The sequence below is a fragment of the Manacus vitellinus genome, unplaced genomic scaffold, assembly GCF_001715985.3.
Source record: "Manacus vitellinus isolate BGI_N305 unplaced genomic scaffold, ASM171598v3 scaffold_3_pilon, whole genome shotgun sequence".
NCBI classification, from domain to species: domain Eukaryota; kingdom Metazoa; phylum Chordata; class Aves; order Passeriformes; family Pipridae; genus Manacus; species Manacus vitellinus.
In genome coordinates this window covers 5,181,269-5,208,542 of record NW_021940535.1, presented here as the reverse complement: position 1 = coordinate 5,208,542, position 27,274 = coordinate 5,181,269, and the positions used below count along the sequence as shown (strand labels likewise).

Sequence of the window (27,274 nt, the reverse complement as noted above, 5' to 3'; positions counted from 1 at the left end):
AATAATACTATGAAGTATTTCTTCTGTTTATTGAGTGAGGGTGTGTCACAGGGCCTAGTCCCATTTATTGGTCTAGTCCTATTTATCAGCCTAGTGATTTAAGAACATCCTCACGAAGCACATATATAGAAGTTATCATAGCTTATAAAGACAGACTGAACTAAAGAATACAGAGGAACTTGAAATGAATGGGTTACTACTGCAATTAAAATTGTTAAGAATACATAACTACTATAAGAATATGTGCTTTCCTCCTCCTCATCTGTTCATATTGATTGTTATAAGGAGAGTAGGAGAAAGTGCTAGTGGAAATAAGTACTATTCAATGTAAATAATGAATGGAACAATTTCCTCTTCACATGTCTGCAAGAGAACTAAGGAAAGTTGCATGAAATTTTTTTCTAGGGTTCTTTTTTTTAAGGGAAAAAATACCTGAAACCAGATAAATGTGTATTTTTTTCATAATAAATGTACTTTATAAATCCAGTGACTCATGAGACTGTAGTCTTTAGCTGGGAGGGAAAAAGGATGCTGGAATTAAAGTAACATATACAAGATTTCATCATAAGATTGCCTGATAAAGTAATCTTTCTCTTTTCCTTTCTTATTCCTACTTCGCACACTCTAGAAAGGTTGCTGAACATCATGTGGCCTGTAGCTTCCTAGATTGGTACTTTTTTTTTCTATGAGGTTCCTAAAGGTGACCTTTATTCTTCTAGAAGTGATGACAGTGTCCTCTCACACAAAGCCACAGCTGAGGCCAAATATAATTCTAGCAAGCTTTTTTTTGTTGTTGTTTGTGTAAAGGCAATATATTGCTGAACCTGCTTTTCTATATGATCTCATTTTCAGAGTATGTCACACAAAATAAAAAAGGAGAGAAAAAACCCTCAACATATAGAAAGAGAATTAACAATATTTTCACCAAATTATTTTATTAAATGATGTGGCTTATCATATTACTGTGAGAAAGAAGATGAAATATTTGACCTAAAATTTTTGTGGAAGAGTTAAAAACTACCACAAAACTAAACAATCAAACCATACCTAAATTTAAATTTAGAACAAGTTTGGCTTTCTTCAGTTCCAAGGTGATATAGTCTCCTTGCTGTCCTTCTCCATGGAAGATTACACCTTCGCTTTCAGAGGTCTTAAATTTCAGAGAGATGACATCTTTCAGTGTTTTCATTTTCTTGTTCCTGAATCTGTATGGTAACACTACATGGCCATCAAAATTGATAACATCAGCCCCTAAAGGAAAAAGCAAATAACATTGCCGATGAGTGATTATATATTCCTGAGGCCACTGGAAAAACAGACATGACATATGCAGATTGCACCTGAAGAGAATAAAAAATGTGCAAGTGTGATATGCATTGTAAATACATTTTCTCAACCATAATTTAATACTACAAAAACTAGGAACCTGGAAGAATATAAATTTAATCCACAGAATGTAAAAAAAAGGCAGATTTGGGAGAACAAATACTACAACTGTACTCAAATATTTTTGCTGCCATGTACGTTTTCCTAATTATAGTTGAAAATGAAAGACAAATTTCGGAGTGGTCATTAATAATTCATTTGATACCTCTTTCAAGTTCAGTATGGGTATTTGTAAGGACTGCGAACAGTAAAACATGAACGCAAAGAAATTGCCTGGCAATTTTAGAATGTGTGTAAAACATAGACATAAGCCTTGGCTAACTCAGGAAGTTGCGGATAGGTTGAGTCATAAGTAATTTTGAGAAGAAAAAAAAAAATCTGTCCTTTGAGCTAAATTTTGTTCTAGGTTTGGTTTTATTCAAAATATGTGAAAAAAAGTTGAGGGATGCAATCATTTAAGGTCAATCCAATATTGATATAAACATTGTATAATGACACTACAAAATTTCATGTTGTCTTATTTTCATGACTTAAGCTCTACTTTAAAGAATGAACACCTATTTTCCAGGTTTTTCTGGATGCTGAATCCAACAGTAAAAATAGCTGCAGAACTTGACTCCGTTCAACAGACGTACTTCTGCTGAGCATTGAATCTCGTAATTTAAGATGAACTTGGTAAAAGATTTCAAAGAGATACTTATCTCTAAAAATTTATACAGATTTAAGAAATGCTTAAGTAATAATAACTTAATAAGAACTTAATAATAACAACTTAGTAATAACTGCTTTGTAAACTGCTAAGTAATAATCAATCACCATTGTCTTAGTTACTATTTGTATGAGTATTTTATCCTCACTGTTCACAACTAACAACCTTTATTGTTAGTAACTAACAACAATAGTCATTAAGTAAAATTCTTAAAAAGAATTAACAAAAATTCAACCACATCTGATTTTTGCCTACTTCTGTGGGCTACTCTTCAGTGACTGCTTGCAACTTTGTGAAATTCATAACTTAAATCTTTCAGCTTCTTTCAAAAACACAGATACAAATACATTTTTGTTGTTTACTTAACACAGCAGTATCTTTTAAAACTCCATTTAAACACTCTGTATACTATGCCTAACTGCATGTATTTCAATTTGAATTTATATGGCCAAATATCCCTAAATCTGCAAAGACTTCTGATGAAATAATATATTTTGATCCCCTTACTGTTTATGGCAACTAAATGGTGAAATTTTATTCAGAACAAAAACCATGAGCATTACAAACTGACTGAAATATCCCATAATTATTAATATTTAATATATATATATAATTTTTGTCAGAATGCAGTCATATATATTAGAAATATCATTTTTCTTTATAAATTATATCTTACAATACACATTTCCATAATAAATATGTATTAAGCTCTAAGTGCAACTAAAACTCTCAGTCTGATCTGGTTATTCTGAATGATAAATTCCAGTAATGTGAATCAGCTCAAAATTAAATTAATATGTTGAATTTGTAGTGCAATAAATCCATTTAAAAGTTATCGGGACATTTTTTCAGGCATAGATGCAGATGCATTCAGAAGCAACATTACAGGACTTCAGAGGTGCAGTTATATTGTATTTGCTCATGAATCAGGTAATCCATTACTTCTGGAATTATTACTTTTTTGAAGAAATAAAGAAAATGGTTAGAAAAATATTGTAACAAAGATTACATCAACCTGTTGGTTTTGTTTGTCTTACAAGCCGTCAAGAGATGCAAGACATTAATTCTTGAGATTTTTGTATGTAGTTTTTGGAGAACAACTTTTAGAAAATAATGAAATCTGTCTATAGAAAAAATAGTTACAAATAAAATCACTCTTTTATCACAAAAATCATATTTTTATGAAAAGCAAATTTGCTATAGAGATCATATTCTTTTGAATCTACATACTACTGCCTTGCAAAAATGTTCCAAATGAAAGAAAATTGATGGACATTACAGCTTAAGCAATCTTCATACCAAATATACATCATAAAAACGTGATTTCTCTTACATTGTCAGAGTTTGTCTAATATTGAAATTTGTTACATTTACTTTCTGATGGTTATAGGGGGTATATCATCTTTCCCCTAAGGCCAGTTAGTACTATCTTGTAACATCTGCAAAAGTTACCTTAACAGTCAGGCACCTGATCAAGAGCTGATCAGGACATTAACCTGACTCCTGTGGGTTTGTGGATTCACAACACGATGCCCATGAAAAGGCAAGTATCACTTTTGTACCTATGCCATAGATGCCGTTATACATATGTGTTCTTCCCGTCATTCATCGAAGAAAATTACACACCTTAACAAGGCCGAGTACAAGTGGCACATTTTTCCAAAACTGTCCCTGAATCACCATGTTTTGAAAAGCATTCAATTAAAGGCAGAAACAGTAGTAATCTCTGATTAAGCAGCTTCTTTTTTTTTTTTTTTTTTTTTTTTTTTTTTGCATAGCTTTGCTGGCAGCATGCAAACATGTCTGCATGCTAATTCAATCACCGAAATATTACATAGCAATTATGTTTAAGAGTTATCATATGTAGACTGTGTTAATGACTTGTGTTCCTTCTATGATGACACTCAGCTATTTAATATCATGATAATTACCATGGTGCAGAATGGTACTCAGACAGTAAATCATATAATTCCTATCACTGCAGTGTGAATGTATATTTTTTCTCATCCTTAGCCACTCATCCATCAGCATATGTAGGAAAGAGACCAAAGCCATCACAAATACATTTACCTGCATTCAGTGACATATGACTGTTCTCAGATGATACTGCTGCAATGGAGAAGTCATTTTTAAGAAAAGATAAAGTGAAAAAAAGAGAAAGAAAAAGAAGAAAATACAGAAAGATGGGGGAAGAAAAACTGAGAATTTGGGTTTTAATTATATGTAAATAGGAAGTACGGATCTGATTACTTTCAATTTGTTTTCTGCCCTGCTAGGTTTGCTATTATATGGGTGGATTAGAAAACACTGCTGACACAGTAAAAATATAACACCACTTTCAATTGGCTAGGGAGATATGTTAGGTCTTACCCCACTATATGTCTGAGATGCCACATTAAAAACATTTCATTAGTTAATGGTATCATCAATTTTCCTCTAAAAAATAATCAAGTCAGAAAGCCTTGCAAAGATTGGGATGGATCTGGATGACAAATGTGACCCCATTCCCAAATCTCAAAGAAAAATAAATCACCGGTCCCAGGTTTTCATACTGTATACTTCATACTTCATACTGCCTTTTTTCCTGTACTTTTGGCTACATGCAGGATTTGGTAAAATTTGAGAAGGGCATCAAATCTGTTTGAAGATGTTCTATTTGATGCTTCAAAATAATTTATTGAATAATTATAAATAAAACCCCTCAAATCAGACTCAAGCTCCAGAACTTCTCTATTTCCTCCCATAACAGTCCTCAATGTCAGCATGTGAATAGAGAAGTGTTCATTCACAATGACTCAGTACTGAGACTTCCTCACAGCTAGTTAGCTACTTTGATCAAGGTGCTGCCTGGAGTTTCTAAAAATCCCTGCTACCTGACACAGTAAAATAACAGTGATCAGAACAAAGCAGAACAGTAAAGTGCTGTCCAGAAAAAGGTTTACCATACAGTGAACAAAAACCATGGCAATATGTTTCTCCACTTAAATTGCAAATTTAACATGTACATATATTTTAAACTGCTACTGATCTCTAAATGATTGATTCTTCAAAGCCTGTACAGAATATTTCAGTGGGATTCAAGATACAAAACTTCTGTACTACTGACACACAGCGACCTTTGGTGAAATTCTCACTCCGTTCTCTCTCCTCCATTATTGCATCTGCTTAAAGCTTCTGTTTAGATCAAACGAGTTCTAGGGAAAAGATGGACTTTTCTTAGTCCAAAATGTGAACCTTTCATCTGATGTACTAGTAGTATACTAATAGATGGCATTAACCGTCTGTGCGTCTACCATCTGAAAATATCAGGGACGTATCAAAGCATCTCTGGCTGGGCCAAAGTTTTACACATCTGTAGTTTTACTTGTTGTAGCTATTAGTCACAGGTACTAAAATATCATTTTGAGAAATATAAGCACATAAACAATATATTACTTACATATTTTAACAGCAAAAAAATATGTTTTCTTCTAACAAAGCAAAGGATAAGGCTCAAAATCATACCAAACCCAAAGCTTATTTTGTAATTACACAAGAAAAAATGATATATATACAGATATTACTTCAGAAAACTCCAATCAGTTTTCCAGTATACTGTCAACATGATAGCATGTTGAATTTGCCACTGGAGTCTTTGCAGCTTAAGCCTCAGTGGAGCCTCAAGTTAGCCGAGTTCATGTTAGAGATGCACTGATACATTTCATTGCACCAAAAAAACCCGAGGAAGCCATGGCCCAGCACAGCAGTCAAAAGATTGTCTCCCCTTTTATGTTTTCTTACAATGAGGCAGAGAGCCAAAGGTACCATGTCTGAACACTGCCTTCAGGCGCTACAGCCCAGCTGTAAGGGCATGGGCAACTCAGTGGATTGAAGTTTGCTACAGCAAAACTGACATTGCCTTTACTCTCTTTTTCAAAAGGCAATGCATCTGCCACAAAGGTGAAAAATCCTCAGCCTAATGCAGATATAAATGTATCTTGCATATACAATAACGTATAATACTTCATATTCTAGAGGGATATGGTGAAGGAAAATGAATCTTAAGTTTCTTTGCCTGCTTAGCTTCCACCGCACTGAATCTGAATCCTGTCATTATCTGAATCCTGTCATTATCTGTCAGGTGATGTCAATGCTTGAAAGAGAAAAAAATACCTTTACTAGGAGGTGTGGAACTCATTCCTTGCTTTTCTTTATGTTCGGTACAATGTATATGTAGCAATGCAGTAGCAAAGTAGCGAAGCGTGTTTTGTCAAAGTCTATTTTTAACTCATTTCTTGGATAAAAGACACAAACTTCAGTCTTGTATTTTATTTCCCTGCCAAAAACTGAAAATAAATCTGTGAGGTAGTATTCCCTAAGGTGATGAGAATGCTTTGCCAAGTTCTGAGTATAATATCCACTGAAGATATACCAAAAGCATTCTGAATTTCAAAGCACAGACATTTTTTCCTATTATTATTATTATCACAATTGTTATTATAATGATGGCATACTACTACTCATTTTGCTAGTTCTTGTGCAAATGTCTGTAAACATGTAGTTCTTTGTCTGTTATAATTTTCTCTCTAACAAGAAACAAATGCAACAAGTAAAATGAAAAAGAACTAGAAGACATAGCTATTAAACTAAATTTTTACATAAGCTAATTGTTGTTTAAGATAATAATTTTTTGACGAGTGTACACACCAGTGCAGAGCTCTGCAGTTACAACTAACTTCTGCATTACTTACAGCATACACGGAAGAAAACATTAAAACATTCGAAAGACAGATGTATAAACTTAGATTAAGCCTCCAAATATGCCACAAAATTATTGTCTTAAAGGTGTATGTAATTAGGATGATTTTTTGACCACTTAGCACTATATTTGATGATATTTTTTTTCCAGATCTAATGGAACATAAGAATTTCAAGTCAATCTTTCATTAATTCTTCAAATTTCAAAAAGACAACTTCATTTAAAAAACAAATAGGAACATCTTTAAATGTGCTATGATTGTACTAGAAATTGGATAAATGACAAAATGAACACATTTATAGTGTATTTTACAATTGAGTTTTAAGCTTACACATCCTAACCACATTCGACAAAACAGATCATATTGTATTATGTGTTCCCATAGTGGACTACTAACAGTGCCAGAGAGAACTGAGGTAAGACTGCAATCTAAGATTATCTTCACCTCAGAGAAAAACTATTCCTTCCATAATCTACTCTGCCTTGTGACTCCAGAAAGTCAATTACAGTGCATGCAATGAGATTTCTATTTGGAGAAGTCTATTCCTAGCGAAGAGAGGAGACTGAGGATCACAAAAAACAGCTTTCATGGCAATTTGTTTCTCTGCCTAATTTCAATGATTTCACTGCTTGAACAAGGAGGTTGGTTGGGGTTTTTGTCAATCAGAAAACCTTTGATTTTACCTACATATTGGAATGATATTTTATAAACAAGGCTTTTTAACGTATTTTGTCCTGAAAATGTAACTGATCTTACTGTTGATGTTTACTTCTCTTTAAAGTAATTTTATTAAATAGTTAAAATTCAAATTAAGAAACAAAATTGAGGGCTGTTATTAAGACCTGCTGAATCTTGAGCTTGAAGAGCTGAGTATTTTTAACTACCTTTGAACAAATGCAAATTAAACTATTTAGCCTTTGTGTCAAAATTATGCTAGCATGAACATCATCTGCATTCATCACTGATAAAGTGAGGCGCAGTAAGTCCCAAAATCAATCCCTTTTACCAAAGGCAGTGTTTCTGGTGGTAACAAACATGGTTATAGTACAATAATATTCACTGAATGGACAAGACAGAAGTTTAATATATGAGTTTTTATTCTTTGAAAAGTTTTCATATGTATAGCATTGCAAGTTCATTTATGATGATGAAAATTAAAATTCAGACACCTTACAGCTATGCACTAGAAGTAGCAAAATGTTCTCTATGATTTACTACTCTCTAGTTATGGAACTTTGAAATAAATTTGTTAAAAATACATGTATAATTCAAATACTCTAAAGAAATTCTGCTTTTTGTATTTTATCATGCTGACTTACAAGTCAGAAGAGTTTCTTGAAGCCATAAATACACAGTTCTCCTCTTCATTTTGAAACCCATCATTTGATATTGGATCTCAATGGAAACATTAAGGTATAGAATTAAACTCTGAAACCAGGTACAGTATAGAACTTAATTTACTTGAAAACAGCTAACCTCATGTAATGTTTTCACTGTTTATTAAAAAAGTAAATCACAAGAGCTCCGGGTCAATAAAAAAGGACAATTCTGACTCTCACACAGCAAATGGCCAAAACAGGTCTCAGTCCTCATTAAACTGCTGAGTTCACTCATTACTTAGTGGAAAAAAAAGAAAAACCTACAGCAAAGAAAGAAGTTGTGTCGTGTCCTCCAACATTTACAGTCAATTTACTCAGTAAATAAATAAGCTACAAAATGGACAAGACAATCTATTAAAACATTAAGGAAATGGATGAATAGCCGGAGCCCTGGTTTTAATGTTTACAGCTGCAAGAAAACAGGAAGACACACAGCTGACCTACAAAATACTGATTTCAAATTTGTCTTTATGATTTCTTTTTAAGCTGATGCCACCCAATTCAATCATCCCATGTTATATAATCTTTCCACGTCTTTTAATGTCTGGATGCTCTCAGAATACTTATTACTCAAGGCCAAATTCTTCTTTCTAACTCACATTCTATAGGCTTTATTCACATAAAGACTCTCAAACACATATTCTTCACTTCCAATCATGGAGCTCATATTTAAATTGAACTTTCAAAGTGAGCTGCATACACAATGATTAAGGAACATGGAGATGGACATTTTCAAGCTCCCGTACTCAGTTAAATCTCACAGTAAAAAATAAATACAGTAAAAATCTCACAATTGTGATTCAGACTTCTGCAGTTGACTCTAAAGAGCAAGGGATGCAAGACTGAATCTCAGTTTTGGCCAGGGAACACTCACATTTATCCTAGTGAGTAACCTCACTATTGTCTAAGGCACAAAATTGTGTGTCACTGAAAACAATTTTTAATAGATGCATTGTCTTCCCTTTTTTCTGTCAGTTTGCTGCTGCTACTAATTCCATCTTTCTGCACTAATTTATTTTAGGGAAACAGACACTGAAATGGAGCATATTGCTATATTCAGCTACTGCATTTCAATTCAAAAGGATGAGTTAATACAGGAAAATTCTTTAGCATAAATGATAGTAGAATAAATTTGCACATTTATAGAGTTCATTTTCTTTGCTGTATTTCCAAATTAATCAGAGACAAATACCTTGTGTTTAGCACAGCATAGAGAAAGTAGACCACTGGAACTTCATACTGGGCAGATAATTCAAGATAAATAATTCAGTCAAATATATTTTTCTCCTGCCTAATATCCAACATATCTAAGCTCACAGAATCACAGAATATGCTGAGTTGGAAGCGACCCACAAGGATCATTGAGTCCAACCTTGCACGAGACCATCCCAGGAGTCACAATACCTCTAACTTATTCTTTACTCAGTGTCATATTGCACATTGTGATGAGAGAAGAGGTATGGGTTTCAAATTTGGAAGCTATCAAATCTGAGCCCCAAACTCTATTGTGCATGGATCAAATGTGAACTTAATGATGGCTGAATCCAGTGGTTTTCTATCCTCTGTTTGTATTTCAGTGTGTATAATGAAAAAGCCCCACTCATATTCAAGGTTATGAGTCAAAGCTTTATTTTCAGATGATCTACATTGATTAAGTTCTGCTTTGGTCAAGTGAAAGTCTAATAATTTAACATGGGAACAGCCCCCAGTGATTAAAGTGCTATTGCTATAGGGCATACAGTTTCCAATTTTAAGTGAATGAGTGCTGTATGTGAATAACAGTTAGCAAAAATTTAAGGACCCGGTACTGCATCAGCTTAACTTGCAACACTGTTTACATTCCATAGAAATAAAATCCCTGAATGATTCAATATACAGCAATATGAAATGCTTACCTTGCATTATATCACATGAATGGAGTGAAATAGTTCCCTGAGAGGCAAAAAACTTTTTGGTTGCAGAAATGTTCTCCATAACAAGAAGTACAGCAGGTAAGAGCACATAATCACAAAGTCATGAAGGTTCAAAGGGATCTCTAGAAATCACCTACTACAACCCACCTGCTCAAAGCCTATTTGCACATTTTATTCTGCCAGAAGCACTGAGTTTCAGTTAACTGGGTTTTCACCTTTTTTCTGACCTGAAACAGGAAACAGGAGATTTGCTTTTACTGGCAAGAGATTTTCCTTCTTTGCGCTTATCAGGCTGCACTTTCCAAGGGCAGTGATATATTGTGTTCCCCTCCCTACTGCCAGACATGACTTATCTATAACTTCTAGCAGGCTTTACTGTTCAAGATTTGTTGGTATTGCAGAGTTTAAGACCTTCAAACTTCCCACTTGCTAGAACAGTCTCTTCAGCATGAGTTTGCTTATGGTATCTCAGCTATGTGACTGGCTGTTCCTCCTCTGTGAATTGCACCATGCATTTCAGGCTTCCCTGCAGTCAGTGCCAGCAATTCAGTCTCCTCAACTGGATCATTCTCCATCACTAACAGCTAAAAAAAGACAGAAAGATGAGAAGATCTTCTCAGGAAGTGTAAAAGGAACCTGCTCAGCTCCAGTGAACATGGATTAATATGCAGCAGGTGCAATACATACAATCACAGGTGTTGAAGTACATTACTGTTATAATTTCAATTCTTCATCCCTGACTACTGATTTGCTTTTTCAGTCCTAATGGGTTAATTTTGTTTAACTTCTCAAGCTCTAAAGTAAATACCAACACTAGAAACTAAAACTATTGCTTTGTTTCCTCAAACATTTTCATAGTGTTTTTCTCTTTAGTTACAGGCTCCTGACAGAGCTTGTAAGGTGCAAGAGACAGTCATATATGATCTTAAGACCAAGCAGTCAGGTAGCTTTACTTCTTGATGGAAAATAATGAAATACATTCATCAGCAGTTATATTAAAAAAACTTGTTAATGACTGTATCTGCTTTTTTAAAATTATTCAAACAGATCTGTACATTATTGACTCTCACAACCTCAAATATTCTTTTTCACACAATGGATGAAATTTCATAGCCCCTACTTAGGGTATAATCAATTATGTTTAATGAGACTATGTTTAATTACATTTAAAAGAGAGAATAACGCTCAAGATTGTTGGAGTTGGGTAAAAAATGCATGCAAGTGTGTATAGATAACTTGCTCCAAGTTCATAAGATGCTACTATTCAATCATGAAGTAATGAATGCTGCACATGAATAAAAGGGGATGATGCTTTCTTAAAACTCAAATGTGGAAAAGTAAATTTTATTGCTTAAAAATGCCACATTCCATTCTTCAAAACTGCTTTTCCTTTGTACTGGAACAAGGTATTCAGAGAAATTTTTCTTCTGGATTGGGTTGCGATAGATTTAGTGTTTGAACACATTTTTTCACCCTTTATCCAGGCAACATCGTTTAGAACAAATCAAATAAGTAAAGTGCATAGCAGACGTCTCTCTTGGTTTACCACACTGGAATACAACATAGCATGTAATGTGATAGCCATGTGTTGCATACATGGTTTGTATAAAGGAAAATTGCTTACTTTTGCGTCAGAAAGTTTCTGTTACATGTGTATGGGAGAAAGAATTTATAGATATGGAAGAACACTATATAAGCAGAAAAATCCTATCTAAGGTAACAAACAATGGACACAAGCTTTTTTCTGTCCAAGTGGCAGCATCCTAAAACAAAAAACATCAGCGTCAAATATAAATATATTGTCAATATGTTTTAAAATATGAGTCTTCAGTAGGTGAAAACCAGGGTTACAGAGGTTACTAACCTGAAAATTCATGTTTAGTTTGTGTATGCAATGGCTCTTTGTCCAGTCAGTGCTGTTGCTCTCCTTGTCCAGCAATTTTCCCTAATGAAAGTACTGCTGAAGCAACAGAATATCTCAAATCAGTTTCCAGACTCCTGACTTTTTTAAGATGTTCTATCAGAAACTAGTTTTTTAATCACTAGACTTATACCAGTGAAAGATTAGACTTCCATTTATTTAACAAAGACATCTGTCTAACTCCTGCTCTATGCATGAATTCTTTTTTAAGGGAAAAAAAATCAAAACATACATTTGACTTTTTTTCCTTTGATGAGGCAAAATAAATTCTGAAATAGTGGTTAGGGGATCAATGTATAAATACTTACGTAAATGTGTCTTTGATGATCAAAACCAGTAAGAACAATCTACTCTGTCAGAAATCAATGGGAGCAAAATAAGCCATTTTATATAAATATTTAAAATTGTAATCAGGTTCCTATGTATTTGCATCAATTTGAAAACTGCTAACTAATTACTGCTATCTAAGCAGACATTTTCATAACAAACACATTACAGTTACTAACAAAGAGTCATATTCTCAATCAATGGAGGACTCATGCACTTAAAAAAATACCCCTCCAAGACTATCTCCACTGCTTTTTTCTTCTTACAAAATCCTAGTCTTGAATAAACTCATTGATCACTATTCAATTGAAATACAAAAATTAAAAAAAAAAATTTACAAATTCTCTTCACACGCCACTAAGTATAAGAATTTGCAAAAAATATCATACTCTTAACTTTTATAGAAGTTAATCTTCTATAATAATCTGAATTATTGTTAATCTTTAATTTTTACTTATGGTTTACAGTCCATTAATTTCTGGAGAGTTTCATCAAAATGTAAGAATTGCTAATGTAAAATTAAGATCAACAAGGCAGTAGTATACGGACAAGAAACGCAAAAAATATTTAATGTGTAGCAAGTGAGGAAGAGCTACCATTTGCATAATTACAAATATGGTGAAAAAACCCCTGAGTATTAATTCTGCTCTACTTCGTGTAACAACTAACTCACACTGGTTTTCCTAACAAACCCAAAAAGCTTCTTGCTCTCGTGAACAATAGTTTTACACTATCTGCGTCTTTAATTTCCATTTTCAAGTGAAACAAGCAAACACACTCAAACAATGCCAACAAATGGCATACTTCGTATTCACGAACAGTGAAAAGTGTACCTGCAGTGCTGTCCTGGTGTAGGTACTAGTGCCTGTGTTTGCATATAGGTAAATTGTTAATCTGGCCCAACATTATTGCTTTAGAGAATAGCTTTGTATCATTAGCATCCTGTAACTGAGTAGAGTGGTGCACATTACTAGACTGCAAGGGGAATGATTTTTGAGTAGAAAAAGAACAATCTCTTAAAATTGCTAAACTTGATTGGAAAGTGTAAATTCAGTGCCTCCTAGCAGACATGATCTGTATGCCACTCTGTATGCCACTGCTTATCTTTTTATTTTTTCAGCCTGTGGGGTTCTTTGCCAGGATAATGTTTCCTTCTGTGCTCTTCTGCTTCTCTGAGCTACTGCATTAAATAATATATAGACTTTTCATAGTGTTTCATAGGAGATATATCTGGTTAGAAATCAAAGACCAAGGAGAAAGGACACCCAAGCTACATATCCTAAAATTGCTTGTCAAGTAATCTTGATTTTTTGGTGGAAGAGAAGGAAATAAAGATACAGAACTGCTTATATTGGTAGCTTTTGTTTTTTTGATGAACTTATGTAAACTCCCAGTGAAATTAGACACTACTCTCATCCTTGCATCAAAGCAATATTTCCCTCTCCACAGAATTTAGCTCCTGTGGAAAGTCAGGCTTACTTGCAACAAGGAATAAACACAGGGAAAACAGAAGATGAAAGGTATGAATGTTTATGGTTTGTTTTTTTTTCAGGATACTTTAAGGATTTTGCAAGATGCTTATGATAGTATGGAAAGAATTCTGCATAGATAAAAACCCACTGACATGCACTGTCAGTCCCAGTTAATTAAGGAGTTTGCAAATGACTGCCATTCTGCTGAAGCTCTGCTCAATCAGAGATATCATATGATGTGGAACTGAACCAAAATTTCTTCCTGCTTGACAGACACCAAACTACTACTGGGACAGTTCTGGGGAGTGAAACTTCTTCAAAGAGGTATGCTTTCAAAGCATAGTTATAAAGCTATCTTCTATTTACTGAAAAAAGTAGGAAGAAGATACAATAGTGAAATATATGTAGAGTATCTCTCCATTACCTGGAGAGATATCGGCCTGGGGGAAAAAAGTCTTTAGCCATATTGAAAATTAGGAGACCTCCAGTTCCTATTGACTTTTAATTCTTAATCTTTTTCCACAGGAAAAAAAAAAAATCCTCTCTGAATTTTCTAAGATATTTAAGGAAATTTATTTCCAGCATTTTATTTTTAAAGAAAAGACATAATAAAAGTTAAAACGATAAAACCAAAACAATCAAAAAAACCCCAACCCATATCTTATCCACTAATTTAAAGGTGGATCCTTCTGATAGTAACCTTTTGAGTCCTTAGAACTGTTTTCTTCCAAAGACCCTTGATCCCTGGGGGCACTACTGTGCAGGCAGATGTAATTAAAGCCAAGGGGATATCAAATGGACTGTACACTCTTTTCATTTAAAGGTGCTTAAACTGCTTCAGATGACCTTGTCCACACTGAAGCATTATTACAAGAAAATCCCATCACTACCAAAGCTATTTCAGCTTCAGTAGCATCAGTATTGCTTTGAATTTTAGAGTAGATCACTCTGCAACAGTAGTACTTTCAAGTGTATCTGCTGCTCTCCTATGTTTGTATCCATGTTATGGCAAACTTTATTTTAATGCAAAATATGCTTAGCATAAACAACAATTCTTAGTCTCCCCAAATCCTATGGGCAACCTTTATTTGGTCTTCTCTTCTCTTAAGGAACAGCTCTGCCTTTCTTCAGATAAAATAAACAGATGAAACAAACCATTTAACAATACTAATATTTAAATTGACCTTTACAAAGAGACAGTAAATACACTGTCTCATTGACAAAGGCGAGCATTGTCCAAATTACCTATCCTTTCTTTCACAGGCTTTGTATACAACTGATTCAGCAACATATTTAGACTTGGTTCATACTGTAAGAGGTGCACAATAAATTAAATTTTAATTTAAATACAGGATTCTCCAGGTTCTTTTTAATCTCAATGAAGGAAAACAAATCTCTTTTTGCTTCTTCTAGGTATGCCACTTATCTTCAGACCATGATGCACAAGTCAGTTTTGTAGTCTGTTTTTGCTCAAGGGATGTGTGAAAGTGTGGGTATCCAGCTTTTGAGTTAATATTTGCAATACTGATATCTCATTGCCTAAGGTACTAATGGCAAAAATCTCACTGAACTCAATGGGCATTTCTCATCTAGTGTATGTCCTTCACACACATAAAGCTTCCAGTCACAACCCTTTTTCATTGAACTTTAAGCAGTAAAACATAAAAATGAAACAGTAAAACATAAAAAAAAATACACAGCTTGAAAGAGAAACTTGAAATACCTTGAAACAAAAAGAAATCTACTGTTCTACCAAGCCCAGTTCAGTTCTACCAAGTGAATAGGAAGAAACATTTTGCCTAACTGCCTAAATAAACAATTACATAGCTCTCATATTAATTAAGGCAACATAAAGACAATATTTTGATCCCTGCTATTTGACTCTTTGAGACTCTTTTCCTAAGAAAACTGGATGATATTAAAACTGATCAAATATGCTGAATATAAATCTGTTATAATCTTAGTGCAACTCTTGGAGAAGTTATAGATCACTGAACATAAGTGGTGTTTCAGATTTTCTTTTCTCCTCTCTCTTTTTTTTTTCCACTGTCTGCCAGCCTAATGGACCCTCTTGCCCTTTATGTTATATTGTTGTGTTAGTTGCATTTCCTGCTTCACGCTGAGAGAGCTGACTAATTAGGAAGACCAGAGTCAGCTTCTAGAGTATTGCTGTTTAATACTGTTAGTTTATCTGTTAATTAATGTGCTACTCTTTGCAATCTAATTAGATTTTTTACTGAGAAGATAAGTCAGTGAAATCATTACAAAGAAATACAGGAGGAGGAGGTTTGTGGGAAATATTTATTGTTAGAATTACTTACGTGTGATGTTCATGCATTTGTTACTGTCTCATCTTTCGCTCATGCCCACAACCTTATAAAGCCTTTTTCAAGAATGTAGTTCATTTCCCATAAATAATTCTTATTCCTGCCAGTGAGCTCCTTCTCTATCTCTGTCACGTCCCTTCTTTTTCTTTTCCTGCTTCTTCCTCAGTTTTAATACCAAGGCTATCTCTTTTTATGTGTTTGCATTTCGCAGTTAAGCACCTTAAAGTTCATTTATAACTTTTGTGAAGTCATATAAAGAAGGCACTTCGAAGATACCCTTCAAAAGGGCCAGAGTGCATGTACCTCACAAGAACTGAAGTTGTAGTCTTGTCTTACAGCACTATACAGGTATGATAAAGAAACTGCCCAAACCAAGCTCCTCTTCTTCAGAATTTAGCATTCACTTAAAGGTTGCCCTTTAACCAGTTACTCCTAGGAACCAGGACAGCTGAGAGGATGGTCGTTGTGGGAAATAAGGTCCCACTGATCAGAACTGATCACATCTTTAAGGAACCATTTGGCAGTTTCTCTGGAAACAAGTGATATTACCCTAGAAATTCCTGCAAATTAAATGACTACTACCAGCCGATTTTGTGTTGTACTAACTAGAAGATACTCAGGATGCATCCGATCACATAATTTTCATTTCTATATTTATATATTAAAAAATAGTATTTTTTCTTTTAAAATGAAATAAATCTATTTGTACTGGTTTTGAATAGTAACAACAACCACTTAATTAATTTTTGATTCTTCTTTTAACTTGTTTTATATATCACAAATAGAAATTTTGGACCTTTTTAATATTCTTATGCAGGAAATATAATAATATCTACGGGTTCCTTCTGATATCAAAAGCTATGAAATGTCTGAAACTAAGGGGTATATTACTTTTTTCACCCTAAATAACCACCGAAACCACAAAAATTAATTGGGATCAACAAAATACAGTACAACTTGCAAAAGCAGTTTATACAGTTTAGAATAAGTCTTGTAATTACTAAAGCATTTCTTATGTCAGACTATACATTGCAAATATCATGATGAGGCAGGAAACGAGGAATAAGTACATCTTGACTTACTGGAAACTACAGTGTTTAATGATGCTTCTTTATTCTCCATCACTCAGAGGTGGCTTTTCTGCTATCTTAAACAGATTCTATTTCATGTAAAAAAAAGATACCTCCTTTCTGACTTCGTACCTTGAATTTTTAGGCCATAATAATACTGAAGAACCTAGAACATCTCCTAAAATATAATTTTGTGATGGCAATGAGCCTTTGTTACCAGTAGTATGGAAAGTACAAATACTTATCAAGAGTGATTATATATTATTTTAATTATTTTTGAAGAGTTGACTAATTAATTAGATCAAATTTCTAATAGTTCAACAGGAAAGCACAATTTTTTTACAGACATGTTAAAAAATTTTAGGCAAAATAATAAAAAAATCATAAAAAAGTAAGTAATCTCTATCCCCCTGTAAAATCTAAAATATTATACCAAATATACTAGCTGACATAATTAAAAAAAAAGGAAAAATGTAATTTTTATAAATTTTATTTTGTAACTACATATGGAAGAATTTATTTTTAATTTTTACTCTGATAAAAATGTGGGCTTGTAAAATCAGCTTTAACTCGTCTCGCATCTCATGTTCTGATTGCAGAAATAAAAGTGTTTCTTGCATAACTGAAAATTATATACTTCACTGAGCATAATTTCTATCTTCACAGGTGGCATGCAGCTTATTATGGTAAAATATTTAAAACATAACACCAATACAAGTAAGAGATAAAAATGACTCCTCAAAGTATCTGAAATCTAAGGTTTCTGAAGCTTGGAAGAAAATGTATTCTGATCTAGGTTGTTCTAATTAACAGTGGTCTGGGGAGAGACATATCTTTTTATTCATCATTTGAAGACCAGATTTTTAGTAGTACTGCAAATCCCGAAGATTCAGAACAACAGCTAGAAGGATTTTCAAAATTATGAAGACATACTCCCATCTATAAGTCTGAGAAAACATGAATCTCTAGACATCTATATACCTTGTAGATATATCCCTAGGCACTCTGATGTAAATAATTCCAAGAATTGTAAAGAACAGTTTATCTTACTCTAAAATAAATATTGCTAGCAAAAACAATGATCTCAACAGCTCCTCCAAAAACCAGAAAATTTCTCCAATCCTCAGATCAAGTACACTGCTTCAAATTCTAGAGGAAAAACATGTGGTCTGCAGTCTGATGAGATTATTAATAGCTGGGCTCACTATGGGCATAGCACATTAACAAACAGAAAAATTACAAACCTTCTCCTGCATATCTCTTCCTGTCATTTTACCTAAGAGAGTTATCCTATTTATGCTTATCATATAAATATTGTTCTGAAATAACTTCTCCATAGGTATTACATGGAAGTTTTCTTGTTGTCAGGCAAACTCATTCTATGCAAATTTGGTATGTACCTTAGGACATACCTTAAAGGCAGAAATATGGGTCACTGAGACATTCCACAATCAGAGACAAAGTTGGCTGCTCAAATTGTTGAACATATCTCAATTTGTTTCAAAACCCACAATGAAATATACAGTGAGAGGATGATTTGAGTACCCCTCTAACTCCTCCAACTCAGTATGCTATATCCTTGCAAAGGTAATCAATGCGAATCCATTTACGCATTTAAAAATTTCTATCACAATAGTAAAAATTACTACATCTGATTACTTTTCAGAAATGAATGAACCAAGACTGGAGGCCTTATAATATTTTTTCAAAACGCTTGTAACATTCAATGGAAATGACACTTTGCTGAAAAGTTTTATTTTATAACATTATTAAACTATCTCTATTAAATGTGTGGATTGCTCCTTAAAAAAAACCCAAAAAATCCATCTCAATGGAAAACTTGCATTTGGGTTCACAGAGTACTCTGATGCTGCTAGATTCACAAGCCAGCATGTACTCCACAGTGTTATATAAATATTTTCTGACAACACTGAAAAAAATCCTAACCTATAACACCATTCAAAACAGATGACCGACAAACAAGATATTCATTATTAGAATAGCCTATACTATTAGATTGCAAAGCAATAAATGCATTATAAATTTATTCTGACTTACATAGCTTACATTTATCCATCACAGTATGATGGATTTATCCATCCTACTACTTGATTACATACTACATTGATTATCAGTTGAGGGTTAATATCAGAAATGAACTTAGAAAAATCAGACAGAAAGAACCTCCTGCAACTTTAAAATCTTCCAAAGCTATCACAATGCATATGGCAGATTTCATGTTCCAACTGGTGAGGCTGAAGCTGGCCTGTTTCAAAAACAACTTCCAGCTTCCTCTCCACTTCTTGAGAGGTAGATAAAGTGAGTTATAAACATTAGGATGGTTGAAGTGAAAATTTTCTTGCTTTATCTCTGTTTAAGGTCTGGCAAGGATGAAGTTAAAAATTTAACCTTCTTGAGAGCAGCCCATGGGGTGCCATGTGTTAAACAGACCAGAGTTTTGGCAGCTACTGTGTGGGGTTTGCATGGCAACAAGTCTCTGTATCCACATACCTGCCACCCCCCAATGTCAGTGGGTTGTGAGTGGACAAAAGGTTGAAAGGGGACATAGCCAAGACAGCTGACCCAAACTGACCAGAGGGATATTCCATATCAAATGACGTCATGCTAAGCAATGAAAGCTCTGGGAAAGCAGAAGGAAGGGGTGGACATCTGTGGTTGTGGCATCCCAAGTAACCATAAGGCATTCTGAAACCCTGTTTCCTAGGATTTGGCTGGACATCTGCCTGCCGATGGGAAGCAGTGAATGAATTCCTCTTTCTGCTTTGCTTGTGTGTGCAGATTTTGCTTTTCTTAGTAAACATCACCATCTCAATACATGAGGGTTTCACTATCCTTACATTTTTCTGCCCATCTCCCAGGAGAGGGAATTCAGCAAAAAGCAGGGTAGGTGCACCAAACACAGTCTACCAACAACCTTCAGCTTTATACTGCAAATATTTCTTCTGGGAAAGCCTTATATGCTATCAGATATTAGCAATCCAATAATTACCTTTTTGGAGGATTGAAGGCAAAATTCAAAAGAAAATAGACAGTACTTCTCCTAGAATTAGACTTGATTAGAAACTGCATAGCAGTAAAGAATAAACACAAGAAAAAGAATACCTACTTCGAGGCTCATCCAGAAGTCTGGCCCTACAATAGAGCAGAATTCTTCCTCCCAAGAAGGGAGCATTCCACCTTGTGAAGTGCATTCACCATTTTTAATACTATCTATTTTTCTTTATTCCTTTCCAGATCTATTCCCGACAGTCTATCTAAGGCTCTGACCTATGATGGGCTCATATTTCATTATGGCCCATAGTGCAAATTTAAAGTGGTTCATACCACATAATCTCCACTAGTGATTCCATGTACTTACCTGTCTGTCAAATTTATACCCTAGGTAGATAATTTGCAACCTTAACAAGATGAGCTAAAAGAGAAGAACACCTAATCTAGGCTGGCAAAGAGGCACAAACAGGGGAATATCTGTACTCAAAATTCTCTGCATATATTGTTTAAAAATTTATCTACTCACCTGAGAACAGAAAGAAACAGTATTATGGTAACTATAAGGAATTTAAAAAATATGCATTTTGTTCTACTGTCTGCATTAGGAATACATAAATATGTACATATTCATTTGGACATAGATTAATGCTCAGGAAAACAGATGAGAGAAGAGGAGGTATTCATCATGTCTTAAATGCCTTTTTTTATCATGCTTCAGAAAGAGCCTGGTACTACAGGACTTCTCTCCACTTTTCTAATGACCAACACAGGATTCTTAATACAAGTAGTAGATGATAAGTTCGTAATTTAAATATGGAAAGAAATTTATCTTGCTTGAAAAGAAAATCACCTTGCCTTACTCTGTTTCTAATTTTGAGCTCCTCCTTTGTGTACTTTAGGCTACACTCAAACAAAATTCTTATCCCCAGGAAAATAACTGCCACTACCACCACTAAGCTACTAAACAAGATTAAATCATATAATTTATATATCCTTCTTTGAATATATTGATCCCAGTACAACACTTTCTGGCTGAATCTATAGTTTATAAATTATGTCCTTAGCCTTATTGTTCAAAATCTTATCATTTTCTTGCTCTTGAGCCATGAGAGAACATGTTGATAGTCGTTCTGTCTCCAACTGATAATACCTGGGGCCTGACAACATGAATCTTTTTATAGCTTGTTGATTTATTATATGCATGACTTTCTTTAGCAAAGTCAGTATCTAACACTAATATTTTGTATCAGAAGCATTCAACCATATTTACAAATTGAATAGCAGAACAGATTTTTCCCGCTTGTCTCTTTCTCAGGCTTTTATGACCACACAGTGTTTGACAGTCCACAATATAAATGTTCATGAAAATATAAATGAAAACAAAATACAGTACACTAAATATATGAAACACTGGACTGCTGCTACAGGAAGGAGAATGTAGCTCTTGAGAAACTGCAGATGTACTGTACCTGGTGGGTGGCAGGTCTTCATCACCAGGGAACACCCATGTTATGTTACCAGCGAAAGAAAGTTTGTGGGGCTGTGTTTGCTATATGGATGCAAAGAGACAAATACATTCTAAAACTATTATGTTTTTTAAATCAAGAATCATGATAGAACATTTAGGATGGGGAAGATCTCTAAGATCATCGGGTCCAACCATTCAGCTTACACTGCCATCTTCATCACTAAACTATGCCCCTATTCACTATTCTTTTAAATACTTCCAGGGATGGTGACTCAAAAACTTCCCTGGGCAGCCTGTTCCAATGCTCTGTAGCTTTCTTGGTGAAGAAATTTTTCCTATGTATATTCCTATATATTTTTCCAATACCTAATCGAAACCCTCCCTTAGTGTAACTTGAGGCCATTTCCTCTTAGTCTATCACTTATTATTTGGGCGAAGAAATTGAATGTCACCTCACTACAACCTCCTTTCAGGTACTTGTAGAACGCACCTCTCATGGCCTTTTCTCAGAGGATAGTTTCGTTGCGTGCCTAAGTTCCTCTGTCAGAGGGTCAAAGCCTCTGCCTCTCTGTGTCAGTATAGTTAAAAACAGGTTTAACTGACTAGTGTTTTCTGATGTATGCTAATAGTGCAATTTTCTTATGAGTACCTCATTTCTCCTTACATGCCTTCCTGCATTAGATGTATATAATTTCATTTTCTTTGTAAAATCCATATTACTTTTGGACAGCTTCCAAATGACTGCACCGGTATTTCAGTAACAAAATATCTGAAGTGTGGATATTGTTATTACCAATGAACATACTATAATAAATCTCATATGAAATCTGGTATGACCAGTACTGAGCTGCTAGAAAAGACGTAATCCTTTGTATAAATAGGATTTTTTGATTTCTGATTACACAGTGCACACAGTTGAAGGATGATGTTATTCTTATAACAAAGGTGAACACTGAATATCTCATGCTCGTTGAACTGCAACATGTGTTATTTTTGGACTTTAAAAAAATATTTCTCTTTTCTTCTTATCAACTATAAAAAAAGACAAATCAATGATTTTTAATAAGTAATTGAATTGAATTAAATTACTATGGATTTCAAGAAAACAAATTTCTGGATATTATCAGAGTTTCTTTGTGCTTTGACACTTCATTCATAAAAATAAAAAGGAATATTTTAAAAACAGTTCCTTTTCACTATGCAGTACCTAGTAATGTGACAACATATTTGAATTTTAATTTCTACTTGGTGACAAAATTCAAGGATTTATAAATGTTTAATTCACTTTTTTGGGGGGAGTGCATGTGTAACTGGTGAAGTTCAGGCATCTGGTCAGAACAAAGGTATAAAACACAATCTTAAAATGATCATTTTTTCCTAGTTAATGTCATACATATTTTAGATAAGTAATATTTCCAGACTATGCCGCTGAATTGCCTGTTTCATCTGAGCACAGCACTGCATTTGAGTCTATAGAAATCTGCATGTTGCTGCAATTAGAAAATTCCTAGGAGTTTTATAAAATTTGAGTGTTTTGAAAAATCTGAATGTTGAAATATTGAACGAAAGTGTTTTGGGAGAACCATGAAAAAAAAGGGCATTCCCTTAAAGTTATATTCAATAAAAAAAAATTCTGAAAAACAGAGCTGTTTCTGTAAAATAAACACAAAATCTGAGAAAATTCCTCTAGAGGAATCAGAATGTTTTTCTGCATTTTAAGAAATTTCATATTCCATGACAGAGATGAATTATTAACTTTGTACAGCCTGAGGACAATAAAAAAGTACAATATGGGAATTGTGATCTAATTTAGTAACATATTTTGCTAGCAATGCTAGAAACTACTTCTGATTTTTCAGAGAATATAGTGGTTATTTGCCTAAATGTTGCTATTCTGAATGTTATTTGGAATTTTTATGCTTCTTCTATTTACTTATCTACATCCCCAGTAATATATTTAAAAAACCTGACTGCACTGAAAAATTGTACTTGAAAAGTAAGAAAGGTACCAAGGAAGTGCAAGAGTTTTACTTCTCTGAAACATTTCTATCATCCAGAATGGTATGGTCAGGTGGTAAATGCTTAGTTATTATTATAAGCAAGTTGTTGTAGCTAGATGTAAAGGGACCAAAGACTCTTTAGCTTATCCAATACAATTTCTTATCCAATACAATTTCTGCCAACAATGTCTCCTGTGAAAGAAACTACTTCATATGAATTCTGGTCTTTGTCTTTATGTAGGGGAAATAAATGGGAATTTTGATTTTCTAAGAAATCAAGTCTCTTCATTAACATCAAATCCATAGTTCCTGAATAGAAATATAGAAGAATATTATTAGATACACAGATTCAAGAAAACAGAGAAGAAAATAAAGTTGCTCTAAATTTAACCTTCTTTCATGAAATTGCAGTTCATCCAAGATGAAAACCAACTGATATGAGTACCTAATGAACTGTATGAGACAGTCAGAGACAAACAAATAGAAACTCCAAAGTCATCAAAAAATAAAGTTTTAAATACTTCTTAACAGCACAGATTTAACTAGCACAGTACTTAAATCTGATCTGGTTTATGTTATTTATATTTTTGAAAAGAAAATATTTGGAAGGTTAAGTATTAAACTTTTATCCCTTAGCGGTATCTTGTATAGGGCCACCAGTAATTATTTTTTATATATGTTTTTTATTTGCAAGAGTTCCAATATTTTTTTTATTTACACTGATAAAGTACGAAGCGTTTTCAGTATTTTGTGCTTTACTCATGTTGGAATGGTAACCTTGCAGGAGACAAGTAGTCTGGGTATCCTGTTAGGGTATATAGGCTATAACCCAGGTAATTCTTTAATCTCTGACCCATCTGACACTGAAAAGCAAATGTTGTCCAATTACGGCAACATTCTAGAGAAAATATTTTTATTTAAGTATCAAGAGAGTCAGAGTAATCCTACTCCTCTTATATAGGCTGCTAACTTGAAAACATTCGAGAAGATTTTTCAATGCAACTTTCCCAGAATTGATTCCTAAATGCTGACAACCCTTTATGCTATTGTGTGAAATGGTACACATTAACTATTGCAAGCATTTAAAACAAGCTGTGTGTGATACTTACAGAAAAGTTTATAGGCACAGAGAACTTTAAAAACCTTTCTTTTCCTTTTAAGTCTTCAAAGACAGACTAAGAAATTTGAGATTAGGCATGTAAACTTTGATAGCAGCATTTATTGTTCTCATCATGTAACAAGACAGGAAGAATAGATCTTAGTCTGCTAGTCTTCATGTTGGAAGAGAAGGCCTAGATACCATGACAAAAAATTACTCTTCTTTCACATTATGAGGTTTCGAATCAGAATTCTAATAAGTATGCTATGTAAATTTCAATGAAATAAAGGAGATGTAGAAATGCTCATATGTCCTTATCACTGAAAAACAGGAAGCACACAAGTAAGGGTATCCAAGAATCTAAAAGTCCACCTGTTTCTCGCTCACACACTAGCAAAGAATGACTAAGCTTGATTATTTCCAGCCCCAGAAACTTTACAGAACCAAGTACTAGACATCAGCCTGACAGGCCAACAGTTTCTCAGTACAAGAGTTCATCCATGCATCCCCCTACTGCCAGTGCTACTGTACTTCTTCTAGGGAGCCTTTGATCTCATGCTGTTTGAGAAACAAGAGCATGTACCGGAACTATTGTGAATTGTAAATTTACTTTTGAAACTAAACAACAAATGCCCAACTCAGTTTTCTTCTGTTTATTTTACACTTGTACCTCCCCAGGTTTGTATGGATTGAATATGACATGTCAGCAATTGTTAATATGTTTTCATTATGACAATATTGTTGCATATTTTAAGTTTTTGAGCACTAAGCAGATGAAAAACATTTCTTCTTATGTCTCATTGTAGATTATGTCTTATTAAAAAAATACCAGATTGATTCAGGGGTCTTACTGCATTGACTGTGAACAAAGTACTGATTCCTTTGCTTTATTTCTGATAGTGTTCTGATAGTTTATTCTGGGGTCATAACTTTTTTTCTTTTTTTTTTTCACTTTCACGAGAATGAAGTCAGGGTCTTCAAGTGGTAGACTAAATGTCCCAATCAGCATATTTTGCTCTGAAACACTTGGGTAAAGTTCCTTTTGGATTGCAAATGTCTGCAGAACTTCGAGGGGGTTTGATGCTGCTAAGTGTACCCTGAATAAATAAGTGGTTACAAAAGCTAGCTCCTACTTTTTGAAAGGAGACAATATGCTGTTGTAAATGTTTAAAATTGAATAAAGTTTCTTTTCCAAATACTATCCTTGAAGTAAATGGTCATAACTTGTTTTACTGTAAAGCTTAAAATCAAAATGTAGTTTTTTCCTCAAAAAATGCCAACTTCTTTCTCCCTATCTCTTACCCATCATCAGGAAAAAAAATAATTAACATTTGCAATGTTAATGGTTAAAAATGCATAATGGAAACAAATATCAGTTTTATAGCTTTTTTTTATCTGTAAAAAATCTAATTAGGTTTTTAAGTTTTGATCAAATAAAAAATACAAATCCAGAATTTGAGATATAAGATTCAGAAATTTTAATAATTATTTTAATAATTATTTTAATAATTATTTTAATAATTTTTTTGGTATAAAATTCAATTTAATGCCAAGTAAGGTGTTTGTTCGCGATACATAATACATGAAGCAACATCTAATCAAAGCTGATTTACTGTTAAAAGATCAGCATCTTTGGGAAAGGCTTATACTTCAAATCTTTGAAGACAACAGAAATCCAGGTCTCTTTATTCTACAAAGTTGTTCACAAAAGTATGAAAAAATCTCGAAAAGCAAGAGGCTGAAATAAATTTAAGCAGAAAACCAGTAAGCTGAGTGAATATCATATCTGACAAAGAGAAGGAATTGGAGACTGAAAATCAATGGATCTGAAGAGAGATATCAGAAATTGGGCCTACTGGATGGACATGAACGTGAAGGACTCACATCACCATTAGAAACTAAGATTTAATGCAGACGCCAGAGGGAAAAGGATGAAATAAAGAGCAACTTTTATTGTAAACCCATGCATTCATCTTCCCTGGATCTAACTTCTGCCTTATCCCCTGAACCTGCTTTATCCCCACTGGTTGCACAGTCCTGATCCTGAACTAGGTATAGACTACATGGCCACAGTGAGTCAGAGAAAGGATCTTGTTGCTCCTGTCACTACTATCACCTTTAGCTGTGTTTGGACAGACCTTACAATGGGAGGCTCACAGCTTTCTCTCCTCTGTTCAACTTGCTCCTTTTTCCAGCTTATTGCCCCTTTCTTTTTCTATTTCTTTTTTTTTTTTTACTCTTTTACACTTTGTTTAAAAAAAATAAATTCTTATATCTGGAATTGACCACGGAATTTGCAAGACAGTAGGATATAAAGTGTCTTCAGCAGCACAGTGCTTGTGTAGGTTTGCTTGGTCAGCAAAACATTTGATAGGACCAACCATATGTAGGTGCATTTACTTTACAAAGTCACCTATGGTGGAACAACTTGTAGCATTATGTTGATCCTATG

General features: G+C 33.9%; 1 protein-coding gene across 1 annotated transcript in view; it reads right to left on the bottom strand.

Annotated features, from left to right (window-relative positions):
• Window positions 1-27,274, bottom strand: part of CNTNAP2 (contactin associated protein like 2) — a 1,004,683-nt gene that overhangs the window by 525,343 nt on the left and 452,066 nt on the right. Inside the window, exon 5 of the mRNA XM_018075661.2 lies at window positions 1,048-1,251. Within this exon, the coding sequence (XP_017931150.2) occupies window positions 1,048-1,251 (204 nt within the window). The remainder of the gene's footprint in view (window positions 1-1,047; window positions 1,252-27,274) is intronic.